The sequence below is a fragment of the Pithys albifrons genome, chromosome 2, assembly GCF_047495875.1.
Source record: "Pithys albifrons albifrons isolate INPA30051 chromosome 2, PitAlb_v1, whole genome shotgun sequence".
Taxonomy (NCBI): domain Eukaryota; kingdom Metazoa; phylum Chordata; class Aves; order Passeriformes; family Thamnophilidae; genus Pithys; species Pithys albifrons.
In genome coordinates, this window is record NC_092459.1 from 102,160,179 (window position 1) to 102,179,151 (window position 18,973).

Genomic DNA, 18,973 nt, shown 5'->3' on the forward strand with positions numbered 1-18,973 from the left:
TGCCCAGCCCTCCAATTTGTTGAGGTCTCTCTGCAGGGCCTCCCTGCCTTCAAGAGAGTCAACAGCTCCTCTGAATTTTGTGTCATCTGTAAACTTGCTCAGTATCCCTTCCAGTCCTGCATCCAAGTCACTTATGAAGATGTTGAAAAGCACAGGGCCTGGGATGGAGCCCTCAGGAACTGCCCTTGTCGCCAGTCTGACATCACCCCATTCACTCTCTGAAGCCAATTGCTCACCCACCACACAGTGTGTTTATCCAGCTGTGTCCTGAACATTTTGTCCAGAAAGATCCTGTGAGAGACAGTATCGAAAACTTTACTGAATTCCAAAAAGATAACATCATCTGGCTTCCCTTGATCAGCTATGCAGGTTATCTTGTCATAAAAGGAAACCAGATTTGGTAAGCAGGACTTCCCTCTCATTAAGCCATGCTGGCTGTGACTGATAATTGTGCTGGTTTTCAGAGGTTTTTCTATACTTCCCAGAATAATCTCCATAACTTTACCAGGCACTGAAGTGAGACTGACAGGCCGGTAGTTTCTGGGGTCCTCCTTCTTGTCCTTCTTAAAAATCAGGACAATGTTCACCAGCTTCCAGTCAGCTGGGACCTCTCTGGATTCCAAAGGCCACTCAAAAATCATTCAGGGAGGTTTTGTGATGACATCAGCCAGCTCTTTGAGGATAGTGGGAAGTATCACTCCAGCCTCCATAGATTTGTAGGGATCCAGCCGAAACAGCAAATCCTGCACAGTTTCAGGCTTGACTGGAAGTTGATCATTCTCACAGTCATGGCTCTCCAGCTCAGGGCACTGAGACCCCCCTTGGTCCATCATCTGCGTTGAGGACAGAGGCAAAGAAAAGCATCAAACTGCTCTGCCTTGTCTCTGTCCCTGTTTGTGAGGTGACCATCCTCACACTGTAATGGGTCAATGATATTTCTATACTGCCTATTGCCATTAATATATTTGAAAAAACTCTTTATTGTCCCCCACATTTCTGGCTAGTTTCAACTCCAGTTGAGCTTTGGCTGCACCAATTTTCCCCCTGTAGCAGTTTGTCTTTCTAACCATCTGGACATCACTCAGAGCTTATTAGTTTGCTTTCTTGAGAAAATCATTACACAGTCTACACTTTTCAACGCAGCGAATCGGACACATCCGCTGGGCTCGGGAATAGCCTCAGGGGCGCTCCCCAGCGTTTCCCGCCAGAGCGGCGGGCGCGGGGCGGGGCGGGGCGGGGCGGGGCGGGGCAGGACGCGCTCGGCGCGGCTTTGGCGCGGCTTTGGCGCGCTGGGCCCGCGTTTCCCGCCGCGGCCATGTCTCGGCAGAGCTCCCTGCTCAGCTTCTTCCCCAAGGCCGCCCCGGCCTCGCCGCGGGATGCCGCGCCCGCAGCCGCCTCTCCGCCGGCCGGTGTGATGCTCCGGCGGCGCCGCGCCTCGGGCGAGCGGAACGGCCGCCAGGCCGCCGGCAGCGCCGCCGGCGAAGCGGCAGCAGCGGGCGGAGCGGCGGCGCGGCGCGGCGAGAAGGGCACGGAGGGCGGCGCGGCCCTGAAGGCCCCCAGGTACTGGCGGAGGAAGCGGGGAGGCCACGGGAGTGCGGCCGTTCGGGAGCGGAGCGCGGGAAGGGAAGGGAAGGCGGGACGGGAATGCGGCCGGCAGCGGTGGGAGCGGAACCCCCGGGCCGCCCGTATCGTCCCTCCCGTCGCTGTCCCGCCCCAATTCCCTGGATGTGGTGGTGTCCCGCCCCCCATTCCCTGGCCATGGTGTTCGGCTGGGCCTGCACGGCCCGCGTTCCCGGCGGGACAGGCGGACACCTGCGGGGAGCGGCGGCGCGTTTGGTTTCTGCTGTTTGGAAATACACTGTTTCGCTTGTGCCTTTATTTCCTTTCCGTGTTGTATCACAGAATCAGGTCAGGTTGAAAGGGACCGCAGTGGGTCATGTGGTCCAACCTCCCTGCACAAGCAGGGTCATCCCAGAGCACATGGCGCAGGTTTGTGTCCAGACGGTTCTTGAATATATCCGGTGAGGGAGATTCCACAACCTCTCTGGGCAACATATTCCAGTCTGTGGTCGCACACAGAGTAAAGTAGTTCTTTGTATTCAGGCGGAACTTCTGTGCATCGGTTTTCAGCTGTTTCCTCTTGTCCCGTTACTTGGCACCAGCGAGAAGGGCCTGGCTTCAGCTTCATGGCACCCCCCAAATTACATGTTTATATACATCGATAGGTCCCTGCTCGGTCCTCTGTTCTCGAGGCTGAACAGGCCCAACTCCCTCAGCCTTTCCTCCGAAGAGAGATGCTCCAGTCCCTTAATCATCTTTGTTGCCCTCTGCTGGACCCACTCCAGGATCTCCGTGTCTCTCTTGTACTGTATGTTATGATGGGAAGTGTCCCACATGTCAGCAGTGGCACTGCTTCTTGGGCCACAGCCCTCAGGAGTATCCCAGCGATCATCTGTGGGAGTGTGGCACTGGCTGAAATCTCAGGGGAGAAGGAAAGAGAAAATAAAAGCTGCATTGGGTGCTTTGCAGTGTGAACAGTGGTTTTTTTATTTTTTGTAGCTTAAGCGTTTTTTAAAATCTTACTCCTTTCCTTTAGGTGCCCGGTTGATAATTAGTCTCTACAAGAAAACTTGCCTTAATTATGTTATATGATGCGTAATACCTAGTCTGCAATCCTTTAGTTAAGGTCTGGTTGGACCCAGCTGTTCTCCCCCTCTGTAAAATCCACAAAGAGTCTGGTTACACATGGCTGTAGATGGCACAGCTTGAGAGGGCTTGGACAAGAAGACCTCCGGAGATCTCTTCCAACCACAGCCACTTGTCTGTGACTGTGAATCCAGAGGATGCCACAAAGATGCTTGGGGGCCTCGAGCAACTCTCTTGTGTAGAGAGGCTGAGAGAGTTGGGGTTGTTCAGCCCGAAAAAGAGAAGGCTCCAGGGAGGCTTTACAGCACCTTCCAGTACCTAAAGAGGCCTGGGAGGGACTTTTTACAAGGGCATGTAGTGATAGGACAAGGGGGAATGGTTTAAACTGAAAGAGAGTAGGTTAAGTGTATGTATTAGGAAAAATTTTTTTACTATGAGGTGGTAAGACATTGGCAGATTACCCAGAGAAGTTGCCCTGTTCTTAGCAGTGTTCAAGGCCTGGGTGGATGGGGCTTCGAGCAACCTGGTCTCGTGGGAGATACCCCTTCTTATGGCAAGGGGTTTGGAAGTAGAAGACCTTTGAGGTGCCTTCCAATCTAAACCATTTTATGATAAAGCTCTGTCTCTGTGGGGATACAGTGGAAATTGGAGGAGTAAATCAAGAAACTTTGGTAAGGTATTGGTGGTGGGTATAGAAGGACTGTGTAATCCATGTTGCACCACTTGGGAGCCTTCCAAGACCTGAAGAGTTTAAATTGCTCAGAAACAGTGTAGAGTTACAGTTATGAAGATAGCTGCTTTAATTACACATTTGTTGTCTCTGCAGTGTCTCCTGTGAGTATTCTCCTGGGGACTTGGTCTGGGCCAAGATGGAAGGTTATCCTTGGTGGCCGGGTCTCATATACAACCACCCGACTGAAAGAACAATACTCAGAGGAAAAGGAAAATCCACTCGTGTCCATGTACAGTTTTTTGATGACAGCCCTACAAGGGGCTGGATAAGTATTAAATACCTGAGGCCATATAAAGGTAAGAGATACATACTAAACTTTTTGACCTAGAAATATGCCACTTGTTTTGGAAAAAGTAGGTTTGAAGTATAGGATATGGTATTCTCCACAGAAAAACAGCAACAAAACCAAGGTTAGAATTGAGCACGTTTTGTGCTTTTTAAATTACAGAAAGCAAGTTTTTGAGTGTTAAGGGTACATTTATGATTATACAGTTCTTTGAACATGAACCACTAAGCTCTCTTGTTTTTTAGGTTAGAACAGCTAAATAAGCCTTCAAGCTTTTTTATATTTTAAAGATTTTTCCTTTACTTCTCCTGTTAACATAAAAAGTATCTAAAGGTTAAATCCAGTATTTCCCTTTTTAGCTCTGAAATCCCCAATTTATTAGGAATGTCAAACCCAGTTTTTAAGCTGCTATGTAGGAACTGCAATTTGTTAAAAGACTAACTCAGGGTATTAGGTAACTAAAGTTAATTCTGCTGTGGTGTTTCTTTTAGGCAATGCAGTTTTGTTAATAAAACACATAACTTGAGAATTGAGTGTTTGTGAGGTTAGTGCTTGTGGTTATCGAGGAAAACTCGTGTTTGTCATATTGAAGAAATTACTTTGCTAACTAGTGAAAAATTTAATCAGGAATTAATATCTTGCATAATAAATCTCACCTTATTAATAATCATGATCTGTTTTCCCCTTATTTCATAATTTTACTGTTGCTGAAAACTAAATCATTGGCTGTAAACTGTGACATGTAAATCATCATGTTGCTGTGAACTGTTGTTAGGCAGGTACTTTGTGTGTAACACGGTGTTTCTGGTGCACTTTGGGATTTTCTTGTGTCCATGAAAAATCTGAATTTAGACAGTGTCTGCCTTTTTGCAAGTCACAGTTCCAACTCATGTGATCATGTAGACACATTTTTTTGGCTCCTTTGTACTGCAAGGTACTGCACTTCAGCCATGGTTAGTTTTAAATTAAAATGGTAATGTTTTGCCATGAATGTTGGCATAATGTAATGCAAGTGAACTGTTCCATAGTTTATATGTGCCTTCCCAGAATGTATTCTAAAAGAATCAAATGGATTTTAAGAGCTTACAGTTGCACTTTAAAGCAAATACAGGTTTACCAAAAGATAACTGTGGAAAAATAAGAAAGTTTAAGCACAGGTACACAGGTCTGTCCATGAGAAATGTGTTGAATGCAGAACAGAGTAAAAATATTTAAAATATGTGGGTTGCTTTAAAATTCAAACAAAAAGTATCTTGGTAAACAAAGTAAGAGTGTTGGAGTATTTGGATAAGAAAATGGAGAAGTTTCTTTTGTTATTGTTTGTACCTGAGTAAATATAGGCAGGACAGGGCCAGACCTGCAACAGCTGGGCATGCAAGAAGGGAAGGTGCATACCAGTTGTTGGAGTGAATATGCAGATGTTGCACACTTGAGTGTGCAATGAAATTACATGAGATTTTTCTCCTGTCATTTGTAAATTGAGTTTGCAAAACTAGAATGGAGACCTGCATTGTTAATGTGTTGCATGCTGTAGAAGCAGCTGCTTGTAATTCCCTGCTTTGCTACTGCACACTCAAAGAAATGAGTGTGAAAAAGGATTCCATTTGGCGTATTTCTGAGGTAGCTGGCCTCCTACAAGTCTGCTGCCTTTTGTCTTCCTCTGAGTTGGAACTGAAGCTTCAGTCAATAGTAGCATATGATGGGATTCACAAGAGAGGGTGTAAGGACCTATCCAAGCAGATCCTACTGTCGTAGGCAGGCAGATAACCTTGTTAGAGCAGAAGCAGGAATTGCTTTTCCCAATCACATACTCTTGTGTCCCTCTTTTTCCTTTCCATAAGTTGAATATATGTTACCTTATATATAGGATTATTTTCTTGAGCATAGCATTAAGATGAATCTCATTGTTTTTGTGGACCCTTTCTAGAAGTCAATCTGTAGATTGGTTGGCTTTGTTTTTGAGTTGTGTGCAAGTGGTAAAAGGAGGAACTGTGGTGTTCAGCGGCTGTGAAAGAGGATGAGGGAATGGTGCAGTTATTAATAGCAGGATTTGCCTGATACTCTGCAGTGTCAGGGTGAATCTCCAGCATGATTGAGGATCAGCTAATCTGGCTAATACATTGGTGTTGGGTCTGGACACCTTGCTGCAGGAGCAGTTTGGAGGCCAGCAGAGCTTTAATCAAGAAGTCTGTGTCAATAGGTGACTTATGCCTATAGCGTGAAGGGCTGCAAGCAGGACCCTGGCAACTACAGGCCTGTCAGCCTGACCTCCATGCCTGGCAGGGTTATGGAGCAGTTCATCCTGAGTGCAATCACACAGCACCTTCAGGGTGGACAAGGAATTAGACCCAGCCAGCATGGGTTTAGGAAGGGCAGGTCCTGTCTGACCAACCTGATCTCTTTTTACGATCAGGTGACCCACCTGGTGGATGAGGGGAAGGCTGTGGATGTGGTCTATCTGGACTTCAGCAAGGCCTTTGACACTGCCTCCCATAATATACTTCTGGAAAAGCTGGTAGCCCATGGCCTGGACAAGTGTACCCTCTCCTGGATTAAGAGCTGGCTGGAGGGTTGGGCCCAGAGAGTGCTGGTGAACGGAGCTGCATCCAGCTGGCGGCCAGTCACCAGTGGTGTTCCCCAGGGGTCTGTATTGGGTCCAGTCCTGTTTAACATCTTTATTGATGATTTAGATGAGGGGATTGAGTCCATCATCAGCAAATTTGCCGATGACACCAAGCTGGGAGGGAGTGTCGATCTGCTGCAAGGCAGGAGGGCTCTGCAGAGGGATCTGGATAGACTTGAGAGATGGGCTGATTCCAATGGGATGAAGTTCAATAAGGCCAAGTGCCAGGTCCTGCACTTTGGCCACAAGAACCCCCTGCAGTGCTCCAGGCTGGGCACAGAGTGGCTGGAGAGCAGCCAGGCAGAAAGGGACCTTGGAGTACTAATTGACAGGAAGCTCAGCATGAGCCAACAGTGTGCCCAGGTGGCCAAGAAGGCCAATGGGATCCTGTCCTGTATCAAAAATAGCGTGGCCAGCAGGACCAGGGCAGTGATCCTTCCCCTGTACTCTGCATTGGTGAGGCCACACCTTGAGTACTGTGTTCAGTTCTGGGCCCCTCAGTTCAGAAAGGATATTGAGGTGCTGGAGCGAGTCCAGAGAAGAGCAACAAGGCTGGTGAAGGGACTGGAGCACAAGCCCTATGGGGAGAGGCTGAGGGAGCTGGGGTTGTTTAGCCTGGAAAAGAGGAGGCTCAGAGGTGACCTCATCACTGTCTAGAACTACCTGAAGGGAAGTTATAGCCAGGTGGGGGCTGGTGTCTTCTCCCAGGCACTCAGCAATAGGACAAGGGGGCACAGGCTTAAGCTCTGCCAGGGGAAATTTAAGTTGGATATCAGAAAAAAATTCTTTCCAGAGAGAGTAATCAGGCATTGGAATGGGCTGCCCAGAGAGGTGGTGGATTCACCATCCCTAGAGATTTTTAAATGCAGATTGGACGTGGCGCTGAGTACCATGATCTAGTAAATGGACTAGAGTTGGACCAAGGGTTGGACTCGATGATCTTGGAGGTCTTTTCCAACCCAATCGATTCCATGATTCTATGATTCTAAGATAACTGTGGCTGAACTTCCCTGTCGTTCCTAAAATATCCATGTGGTCTCAATCAGGCTTGTCTGCTGCACTGCATGAAGCGTTATTTTCAATAGTAAGTACAGTTAGCATGAGGGTGTTTAGAGCTTGGCTGAGAAGTATTCACATGTGGTAATGAGTTACAGAAATAGAAGCAATTCTTCACATGTTCATGTACTAGGTAGGCATTTCATTTGTGAATGTTTATTCTTTCTCTAGGGGTAGTTTTTCAGGCTGAATAACTGATGGGTTACTGTATTTAAGATGTGGTGGGAATGACAGGTAACAACAGAATGTTAGGGAATTATGCTGGTTGTCTGAATACATTTAAAAGTGAAGTATGAACACTGAGGGACTGGCTAAATGCTCGACTAACTTTCTGACAAATTTGTGGTTTCACAGGTTCATCAGATGGGGAGACGCGGAAGGGAGGAATGTTTTATAGTACAAAGCCTGATATTAAAAGAGCAATGGTGCTGGCAGACGATGCAATGAGCAAAGATAAAACTAAGAGGCTTGAGCTGGCAGTATGCAATGAACCTTCAGACACAGAGGAGGAGGAAATGGAGGTAAAATTTTTCTTACTTGCTGTCATTTTCAAAAATAGTGCTAGAACTTAGAAGCTATGTCTTGGAACTAAGCATAGTATGTCTTGCAATTCTCTGGTATCACAGCTTATGTCCTCTTTAATTTTGCATGCATATGTATCCATATGTCTGCTTCTGTGTTGTCAGGTCACATGCTGGTCTCTCACCTTTTCTAGTCTGAAAGACAAGTCTCTTTGGTGTTTTGTGTGGTAAGGACTGACCTCAGAAGCTACTTAACTTCCCTGACTCTCTTCACTGATCACTCCCTGGGTAACCCAGGTGACTCACTTTCTCACTCATAAGTGCTTTTTTCTGATGCATCTTTTTAATCTTTTCTGTTTGCTGTTCATATTCCCAGTTGTCCGAGGTTTGATCTGAAGTTTTAGTGTGTAATAATGTAGAAATTTGTAAAATTTGTTCATGGCAGTGGTGCAGTGGGCACTGGCACTTTGTACTCACCACAGTCCCTCCACTTACAGGTTTTTTTCCAGTGCTGTTGCTGGTGTTATTAAAGTTTAAGGCTGAAAAGACAAATAATGGACTTTCTTTTCTTTCTCCTACACATGCACAATCTTCTTGAAGATTACTTTAAGGTAGTATGTTTCTAGGTAGAAATAGGAAGTTAACTAAAAAACAAAAATCAAGGGCAAAACTCACATGAGCTTGTACTGAAAGGTGGCCAAGCCTCATCATGTTTCTGACAAGAGTTAACACTGAGTGAATGTATGGAGGTATTTCTCCTTGGTGCTGAACTTCATATGCCATATGCTTTTTGTGCAGTTTAAGTGTTTTGTTCATCAGCATCAGTTATGCGCAGTAATGAATGAGGCTGTAAAGAATACAAATAGGAGTAATTATGCCACTGGCCAGTAGCAGTTAGTTTTCCAGAAAAAAAAGTAATTCTGGTAAGGTTTGGTAAGGCTTGGCTTGGCTGTGCTGTCTCTTGCTTGAAGTATCATAGCTATGGCTTTATTGCACACTTTTACGCTTCTTTTTGCAGTAGTGACTTTGTAGCCAAAATTATCTATTTATTTTTCTAGGAGATGAGTGAAAGTGCATCAGGCAACAGTGATGACAGCAACAGTGAGGAGGACATGAAGAGTAATAAGCGAGTAAAAAGCAGGGAAAGAGCTGTAAACACCAAGAAAAGAAGAGTGCTGGATTCTGACAGTGACAATGAAGGCTCTGATGCAGAGTTTAAGCCTGATGTGAAAGAAGCAGCAAGCAGTGAGGAAGCGAGTAGTGGGGTGGATGAAAATGAATCTTCTGACACAGAGACAGATGCAGAGAGTGTTGCAGAAAGTCCCATAAAGGTCCCTTCTAAACGAAAGAGAACAGAGATGAAAAAGCCTGCTAAACGGAGCAGCTTAGGAAATGAATCTTCTGAAATGCCCAAAAGACCAGCAACTGTCTCTTCAGAAGCCAAGTCTAAGTTGACACCATTTGCAGCACCTGAAAGTTTCGAATCCCAGGCAAATGCTTGCAGTGGAGGCACTGGTGGCTTCACAGTGTGGGAACATGAAAAGCTTGATTGGCTGCAGGAAGGGAAGAGGAAAGATGCACATAGAAAGTGTCAGGGTGATCCTGATTATGACCCATGTACTCTCTATGTGCCCCAGGATTATCTCAACAAGTGTACGCCAGGAATGCGGAGGTGGTGGCAGCTGAAAAGTCAAAACTTTGATGCTGTGCTTTTCTACAAAGTTGGAAAGTTCTATGAGTTGTATCATATGGATGCAGTCACCGGTGTAAATGAGCTGGGCCTGATATTTATGAAAGGTACTTGGGCCCATTCAGGTTTTCCAGAAATTGCATTTGGCAGATTCTCAGATGTTCTAGTGCAGAAAGGCTACAAGGTAGCCCGTGTTGAGCAAACAGAAACTCCCGAAATGATGGAAGCGCGTTGCAAGTCAACAGCCTACTCCACAAGGTTTGACAAGGTGGTACACCGAGAAATCTGCAGGATCATCACCAAAGGAACTCAGACTTACAGCATTATGGACTGTGATCCCTCTGAGAACCACAGCAAATACCTTCTGTGTGTTAAGGAGAAAGAAGACTCCTCTGGACAGCGTGTTTATGGGGTCTGCTTTGTTGACACATCGGTGGGGAAGTTTTATGTAGGCCAGTTCTCAGACGACCGCCACTGCTCGAGGTTTAGGACTTTAGTAGCACATTACACTCCTGTGCAGGTACTATATGAGAAGGGGAACTTGTCTGTGGACACACAGAAGATACTGAAGGGCTCACTTGTTTCTTGCATTCAGGAAGGGCTGACCTCAGGATCCCAGTTTTGGAATGCATCTAAAACACTGAAAGTCCTTCTTGAAGAAGGGTATTTCAAGGAGAAACAGAATTGTGAAAATGGATGTTCTCTGCCCTCTGTAATCAGATCTCTGACTTCAGAGAGTGACTCATTAGGATTAACTCCTGGTGAAAACAGTGAATTAGCTTTGTCAGCTCTTGGGGGATGTGTCTTCTATCTCAAAAAATGTCTAATCGATCAGGAGCTGTTATCACTGGCAAACTTCGAGGAATATGTCCCTGTGGATATCGCTACTGCCAAAACTATGAGTTCAAGTAGTTTGTTTTCCAAAACTGATCAGCGGATGGTGCTGGATGGAGTCACCCTGATGAACTTGGAAGTCCTGCAGAATGGAACCAATGGAACCACAGAAGGTACTTTGTTGGAAAGGATTGATTCTTGTTGTACACCATTTGGGAAGCGACTCCTGAAACAGTGGCTCTGCGCACCACTTTGTAATCCTAAATCCATCAACGATCGTTTGGATGCTGTTGAGGACCTCTTGGCAGTGATAGATAAAATGTCTGAAGTTAGTGAGCACCTGAAGAAACTGCCTGACCTTGAAAGGCTGCTCAACAAAATTCACAGTATTGGATCACCACTTAAAAGTCAGAACCATCCTGACAGCAGGGCCATTTTTTATGAAGAAATCAGATACAGCAAAAAAAAAATTGCTGACTTTTTGTCTACACTGGAGGGGTTTAAAGTAGTGAATGAAATTGTTGATGTCATGGAAGAGATTGCCAATGACTTCAAATCTAAAGTCCTGAGGCAGGTAGTTACCTGTAAAGCCAAAAATCCAGACGGCCGCTTCCCAGACTTGAGTGCAGAGCTTACAAGATGGGATACTGCTTTTGATCACAACCATGCTCGGAAGACAGGAGTGATTACTCCAAAGGCAGGCTTTGACTCCGATTATGATGTAGCACTACAGGATATTAAAGCTATTGAGGAAGATCTTAACAAGTACCTGGATAAGCAGCGCAAACTGCTTGGATGCAAATCCATCCTGTACTGGGGGACAGGCAGAAATCGATACCAAATGGAAATACCGGAAAGTGTCATATCATCACGTAATTTGCCCAAGGAATACGAGCTGAGGTCAAGCAGGAAGGGGTACAAACGTTACTGGACCAAGGAGATTGAGAAGATGCTGGCGGCGATGGTCAACGCTGAAGAGCGCCGCGACGCAGCGCTGAAGGACTGCATGAGGCGCTTGTTCCACAACTTTGATAAAAACAGCAAAGACTGGCAGGCAGCTGTGGAGTGCATTGCTGTGCTGGGTAAGAGCTCTGCTTCATTCTGATACACATTAAAATTGCTCTTGTGTACGAAATTGACACCTGATTTGGATAAGCAAAAAAGGCTTGTTGCCAGCCCTTAAATTTTAAACTCCCATTGCAGTAATAGCTTTGATAGCTAACAGTGATTCCCTCTTTCCTTCCTGTCAGTAATGACAGGATAGTTGCTGGGTCTTTATGTTTGCAACCTCTTTCTTCATTCCTGTAGTGTGATGGTAAGTGTACAGCTGAATATTTCTCACAGTTAAGCGTAGCCTGGTGAGTTTCTCATTGCCTCCAGATTCTTGTGTATGGATTAGTAGCTTTTTATTAAATGAAGGTATCATCTAACATACTAGTTATTTCCTTTCCATCTGAGCAGGCATAAAAATAAAGAAGTGGTTATTGTCAAGGCTTGAAGAAGGTAGTCTGGTAGGCAGACTTCCCCAAATCTTCCTATGTTTCTGGGATAGAACAATCTTCTATATTCTCTTCTCAGGACTGGCATACTTTTGTACTGTGAATTTTCTGCTAGGATGAGGGACTCTGGGATGTCTTTGTTCCAGGGAAAAATGAAAGTATTCTCTGAAGGCCACTGGGGCAGAAAAGGGGAGACAGGCAGGCAGGAAGGGTTGTCTTGGAACAGATTGGCTGGGGGGTCTGGGAAGCAGTGACATCAGCTACACCACAGCATCAGGGCAAATACTGAATTGGTTTCCAGTAGAGGCTGAGCTGTAATTATGTGTATGTAAAGCCTCTAAAATCATAGAATGGTCTCATTTTGTAGGTAATCAGCTTTTAGAACCTTAGAGCTCAGCTAACTGGGGTGACTTGTGCTGCTGTTTTTTGATGGACCAACAGAACTTTAAGATTTATATAAATCTCCTTTGGCAACTTTCAAGCAACGTTATGTTTCTTCACTGTCACAGAAGCTGATTTCCTCTTTACTCATTCTAAATGAAAAAAACAAATATTTTAGACATGTACTTTTTAAGTTAAATGATGTGGATTTTAAAGACTTTTAAACTAGAAAACTAGGTAAGAGGATTTTAACCTGACATCAGTAGAAATCTGGAAGGAGTAAGGAAAGTAAATGTAAATATTCTCACCTTTTACTTGGTCTGGAATGCTTCTTGTGTGTTTTCCTTAAAAGGAAAATGGAATAAGCTGGAAAATTGTGCTTACAAAATTGCTATTCAATGAGTAAATGAATTCTAGTGAATGAAGAAAGATGAAAGTGTGACTTACTGGAATTTCTCTTTATTTTATAGATGTCTTGATGTCCCTGGCTCGCTACAGTCAAGATGGTGATGGACCCCTGTGCCGACCTGTAATTCTGCTGCCTCTGGATAGTGCTCCTCCCTTCCTGGAACTCAGAAACTCACGCCATCCCTGCATTACAAAAACTTTCTTTGGGGATGACTTTATTCCTAACGACATCATGATCGGCAGCAGAGGTGAAGGCAGCAGCAGTGAAGCCTCCTGTGTGTTGGTAACTGGCCCAAATATGGGTGGCAAATCTACACTCATGAGACAGGTGATTGACTTTCTGTGTAAGAACAAATGGTCCACAGTGCCTTTGTGTCTTGCATAAAGGAATTGCAAAGTTTGGCCATTGCCAGAGCTGATCCCAGAAGTGGCGTTTAGGGTGTGCAGCACAGTCCAACAACAGCACTGTAAAGATAGTCCAGTAGAAAATGTCCATGTTTAGATAGTTTTTCTATTTTCACTTTAGGGAGGAGAAAGTTTTATTTCTCCTGTGTGAGATGGTTGGCAGATGTGAGATGGTTGATAAGAGTGCCTTTTATCTTTTTCAAGTGACTTATCTAGGACTTGACATGATCTGGCAAAAGATGCTTCTGCAGGTTGAACAAGATGAAACCAGGGATCAGCGGCAACTGGGAAAGCAACAGGGAGTTTGCTTTATAAATACTGCTTGCTGTGATAACTTGTGTTTTGGAACCTTTCAGAGTAGTTTAGTCCTGTTTGAGATTATGATGCTGCAGCCTGGAGCTGTTAAAACAGCAGGAAGCTTTATATACTCTCTATTTTAGGGGAAAACACAGCTTCATCCCCTTGTTCTCTGTGTGGATCTGAAGCTCCAAGCATATTGTAAAAACATGAAATGTGTGCATGTTTGTTCTGCAGGCTGGTCTCCTGGCTGTAATGGCCCAGCTGGGGTGCTACGTACCAGCAGAAGCCTGCAGGCTCACACCCATTGACAGGGTGTTCACACGGCTCGGTGCCTCAGACAGGATTATGGCGGGTGAGTTATTCCAAAGGGCTTTTGCCACCCGGTGAGTTTCTTCTCTTGCTTTGAGTGGCAAGTTGGAAAGGGACAGTGTGTTGATTTTGCAGGGGGAACTGGGCACTAATCTGTCATTTCTCATTGTTGAGAGTGGGAATACGATTATAGTTGCACTTTGTTTCTTTCACATATGTGTCCTTTGTTATTTTTGACAGACACATAGGATCACTTTTAATGAATTTTAGTGTTAAAAGCCTATCTCCCAGCTGGATGCAAGGCTGAGGAATATCTTTCTGGATGCTGTACAGTTGATTATATCCTACTCACATTGGTATCTTTTTCTACGTGTTCTGGAATAGGACAGTGGTGCTTGGGTAGCTGTTGTAGAGGAGTTTTTTGTACCTTGGCAAGACTAGAAGTTCTTTGTTTCAGTCAGAATGCCTTATGTCTGAAATCTGATTTCTTCAGATTAAGAAGAGAGGCAGGCTTCCTTCTTGGAAGCAGTGGTTGACAATTCTTGGAGTATTTTGTCTCTTCAATGGAGAGGAAGACACAAGTGGAGGATGACAAAACTGGAATGGGAAGTCTGCCTGTGGTGGTGGCAAAGTTCATAGGGCTAGAAAAACAAAGTTATTGTTGTGGTAAAAAGGGCACTATCACTGCTCATTTAAAGAGGGCACAGATTTTCTGTGATCTCTCTGCTGAAAAATAGGGGTCAGTGCATATGAAAGGAGTTAAGCCTACTGGACTTGTTGCACATAAGGAATTTGGAAATGAATCATTCTGAGTTAATTAAAAAAAATATTTGCACTTCCCCAAATCAAGGCTTTTCTTTGCAGCTAGAGAATGTTACTAAGGTTTTCTTTACCTAGCTAGTTTCCATTTTGTTTAATTTCAGTTCAAAAGTAAATCTTAAGTGGTGAATATTTAAGTGCTTATGATAGAAATAAAACCTGCCCTTCCTGCATAAGAGGTGGTCTAGCAAGGTGTAGCATTTTCAATTTTTTTTCTATCAATTGAGAACTATTCTTTTCCAAATATGTGTACAGATGTTTTATTTTACATTGTGAGGCTGAATGCTGCTTAGAACTAGATTTGAAATCTGTTCTTGATGTATTAGTTGCACACTCTGTAGATAGGAAAGCACAGCAAAACTTGCTCCGTGGCAGTTAACTCTGTAATGGATATCAACAGGACTTTTATGAATTTAATTTTTTAAGCAATGGAATTTTAAAATTGCCTGTGCAATTTTAGGGCTTTATTTTCTGAAGTGAGTAAGTGGTTATTCTTAAACATTGTTAAAAACATACTCAATCTTAGAAATTTCCTTAAATAAATGCAGAAAATCAGGATTGGTGTACACTGCTTAATAATTCACGTTGGAAAACATGTTAGAGGAAAGCAGTGCTCATGCAGCACGAGTACGGAAAGTAAATGCTTGCCTTTAATGGAATGAATTGCATTAATTACTGCTGTTTGTGATTTTTTGTAATGTATCCTACGAAGAACTAGTAAATCCACTTTGTAAGTGTGCATTTATCATGTGTAAGGGTGAGAATAACTGTGCTTCTGCTTGTAATCTGCTGAAACCAATTTCAGGTTTAAATTTCAGGCCTTGTATTATCTGGGTTGCTGAAACTCCCATGAGATGTTCAAGCCTCAGCAGCAGAAAATTTCTTTTGTCGTGCTTCACTCAAGTGTGTACAAATAAAGCCTTTATTATCCAAATAATTTGTTGCCTTACAACATCACAACCAAACCAGTAATTCTGGTCTTAGTCTTTAAGATTTTCTTCTTGCTTTTTCACTGAAAAGCCACAAACCTTAGGCCTGTCTTGTGCATTTAGAGCAAGAAGGGGCCAAAGATTCCCCCCGTCTTATATCCTTTGTGCCCCTTTTTGTCCAGCTGGAACATTTGACGAGTGCTATTAAAGGCAGACAGATATGGTGGCCTTAAATTAACTGTACTCATGTCTATATGCCTGTACTCTCCAGGAACAAAACCCTGCTTTTTCCAGCAAGTGGAAGTCCACCATTTTCACACTGGAAAGAAAGCTTTATGTTTTTGTTCAATTTTTGGTTTGTTGTGAGCTTCACTTTAGCTTTACCAGGATTCTAGTGCACATTAAATGGGGGTCGAGTTGTGGTTTTCAGACCTTTGACTACTTCACAGTGTCTTTTTTTATGTCATTTTCTGTAAAGGTGAAAGTACCTTCTTTGTTGAATTGAGTGAGACATCCAGCATTCTCCAGCATGCAACAAAACATTCCCTTGTTCTTGTGGATGAACTGGGTAATTATCGTTTTAACATAATGCTCTTGATATTTAACTGGTCTGTGTTTAATCTTAACTCTGTAAAATGTGTACTGCTTGTGTGCCCCAGGAACTGATATACCACCTCCCACCCTGCAGCACTACTATCTCCTATTTCCAGCTATGGTTCCAGCTCTTCCTTTGCATAATTACTTGCAGCAAACCTCTAGAGAGCAGAAACATCATTTTCTGCAGTGCAGAGGAAGTGTGACTTGTTACGGGGCAAATGCTTGGGTCACACCCTGGTGGATCTCACCACACACTGCTGTTTGTCCACCTTCCACAGAGTGCAGAGGGAGACAAACACTACAAATGCATTGCTGCATTTGTCTTTAGAAAAGCACCTCTACTTCTGGTTCGTCATTTTAACAATTGAAGGGATACACATCTCTCACCAGTGGCAAGTAAATTAAGGACTGAATTTACTCTGCTGCTTCTGTTCCCAAGTATGCCAAAGCTCTCCTGTTTCTTCTCCAGGCAGAGGCACAGCTACTTTTGATGGGACAGCTATAGCGAGTGCTGTTGTGAAGGAGCTGGCAGAGAAAATCCAGTGTCGGACGCTGTTCTCCACTCACTACCACTCCCTAGTGGAGGACCATTCCCACAGCGCGGCCGTACGCCTGGGGCACATGGTAGGTGTGGGCACAGCGCAAGCCACGAGGACCAAAGGATGGGATTTTTCCTTGTGGCTGGCGGATCCCATGCTGTGCACACTTCCCTGTGCTCTTCTGCCCTGAGGCACAGGCATTTTGAGAAAAGGACATTATGTCCCATTCATTTATTAGGCTGTAGGTCTGTATTGCAAACACTGACTTGTCACTTGCACTTCCTAGGCTTGCATGGTTGAGAATGAGAGTGAAGATCCAAGCCAGGAAACAATTACGTTCTTGTACAAATTCATTAAAGGAGCATGCCCAAAGAGCTATGGCTTCAATGCAGCAAGACTTGCAGATATTCCAGATGAAGTTATTCAGAAGGGGCACAGAAAAGCCAGAGAGTTTGAAAAAATAACTCTTTCACTGAGAATATTTAGGTAAGGCCTTGGGTTTCTGTATTTAAGTTGTACATTACTTAGTGGGCACCCATTTTAAAATTTGGGGAGTGGCACTTGCTCAGTCTCACAGCAGTAGGGGCAGTTACAACTGCTTTTGGGAATAGCAAATGTATTGCACGGGAAGGGAGGTACTGCAGGAGGGCAGATATGATGAGCAAATGCAGTATTTTATGCCAGTCTTAATTTGCACAGAGGTGCAGGGCTGGCTGTGCACTGAGCCAGGCTGGGGGGAGAGGCTGTGCAATGCCAAGGGACCTTAGAGCAGTACTGGAGCCTCTGCTGCTGGCAGCCTTTGCACCAGGCCCAGCATGTGTGTCTCCTAAAGTTGTGCCAGGAATGGGAAGCTTAAGCTCTGTGTTCACTAAAGGCTTTTATTTCCCTTAGGTATCTGTGCCGGGTGGTGGATGGTGCAACAAGCGATGCAAACGCTGTTCAGAAACTCACCGCGATGATCAACCACCTTTAAGAACACGTGGGTTTGTACAGGCGGTTTCTCAAAAACGTGTTAACAGACAACTTTATGATCTAATAAACTTTATTTTTTAAAAATGACCATTTTTCCATTGTCTTTCCTAGGAAATTAAACCCTTTAATTCATACCTACCCTCTACATAATGGTTATTGAGTACTCCACAATATATTAAGTCTAGATGTTATGGTACATGCATACACTTTCAGGCTGTTGATTACCCACTGTCACCAATACACATAAATGGAAAAAAGCTATGAAACTGTATAGGGCTGTATATATACTTGTCTCAGCTTCATTAGAGCAGGAAATTGCTGTGATTTTTCCAGCAGGTTATATAAGTAATGTCCAAACTGTTCAAAAAAAACTATGAACAGAGTAAAGTACAAGACTGTTTTGAGGAGACTTTCTACTGTGTACTTTAAAACATAGTAAAATTTCTTTCACAAAACTTAGTTACATGGGTACTTTGTTTTATAGTGCATTATAGTCTAGGAAGTCTCATTAAAACACTCGCATTTTTGTTAGGGTGGTTTGAGTACAGACTATTGCTGGGGCAGGGAAGGAGATTATTCTAACTTCAGAGGACACCAGAAAAATTGCTGGATATAATTTAAGATTAGTGTTTTCTCTTTCATAGAAAGAATGTATATACTGGGACATGAGTACAGTTACAGCAAATCTAGGTGTGCTAACAAAACAGGACACATTCAAGTACAATAAGATTTTTTTGCTTGAAATTAGAAACAAACTACATGAGATTAAAGCATTAAAATCATATTTCTCAATCTGAATAAATGTTAAAAAAAATCAAAAGAAATGCAGAAGTGCTAGCTCACATTTTTACCATGTTACAAAAGCAATTGGTACCCATGTCCATAAAGGCAGCAACAAAGAATGCTGCTTGTCTACAGAATAGTACTACTGCAAATTGGACTGCGTTTCAATGCTACTTGTAAAAACACCAGCTCTCAGAAGTTGGTATCTGTACAAAATTGCAGCTTATTTTTCTTCACTTCTGTCCCTTCAAAGTCTTTGTTTACACAGTAATGCTAAAACGCCCAGTTCTGGTATCCTGAGTCAACATATTGCCACTTTCTTTTTTGGTAGGTTGAGCTCCATAGTGTCAACACCTCACACATCCGCTTTAATACAGTCTCTTTCTGCAGAAATGGGCAAGTGTAACTTCCTCCAAAAAAAAAGTTTTAATAGTTATGGTATTAGAATGGCAGGACTTTCTTTCTGAAAGGAATTCAGTTGTGCTGCAATGTATTAGATTCTATAGGTGGAGCAGAGTCATATAGTGTATCTGTATCGTGTGTAGGCTCTCCGGCAAGCGTACAGGGATTGGACAGTGTTCCAGCACCACAGTCACAGAAAAACCTACAACGAGAGAGAGCTCTTTAGTGTCTGCTTCCCTTG

General features: G+C 43.8%; 2 protein-coding genes across 3 annotated transcripts in view; one reads left to right on the plus strand and one right to left on the minus strand.

Annotated features, from left to right (window-relative positions):
- Positions 1-1,281: 1,281 nt before the first annotated feature.
- Positions 1,282-17,634, plus strand: MSH6 (mutS homolog 6). Its single transcript, XM_071580219.1, has 10 exons — positions 1,282-1,560; positions 3,473-3,675; positions 7,699-7,865; positions 8,924-11,471; positions 12,740-13,005; positions 13,617-13,734; positions 15,918-16,007; positions 16,506-16,660; positions 16,862-17,061; positions 17,467-17,634. Exons 1-10 carry the CDS (start codon positions 1,316-1,318, stop codon positions 17,546-17,548), a joined length of 4,074 nt encoding a protein of 1,357 aa, XP_071436320.1. The 5' UTR covers positions 1,282-1,315; the 3' UTR covers positions 17,549-17,634.
- Positions 17,600-18,973, minus strand: part of FBXO11 (F-box protein 11) — a 69,666-nt gene continuing 68,292 nt past the window's right edge. For both annotated transcript variants that reach the window (XM_071580244.1, XM_071580233.1), the window contains exon 23: positions 17,600-18,934. In XM_071580244.1, the coding sequence (XP_071436345.1) occupies positions 18,805-18,934 (130 nt within the window). In that variant the 3' untranslated portion in view covers positions 17,600-18,804. The remainder of the gene's footprint in view (positions 18,935-18,973) is intronic.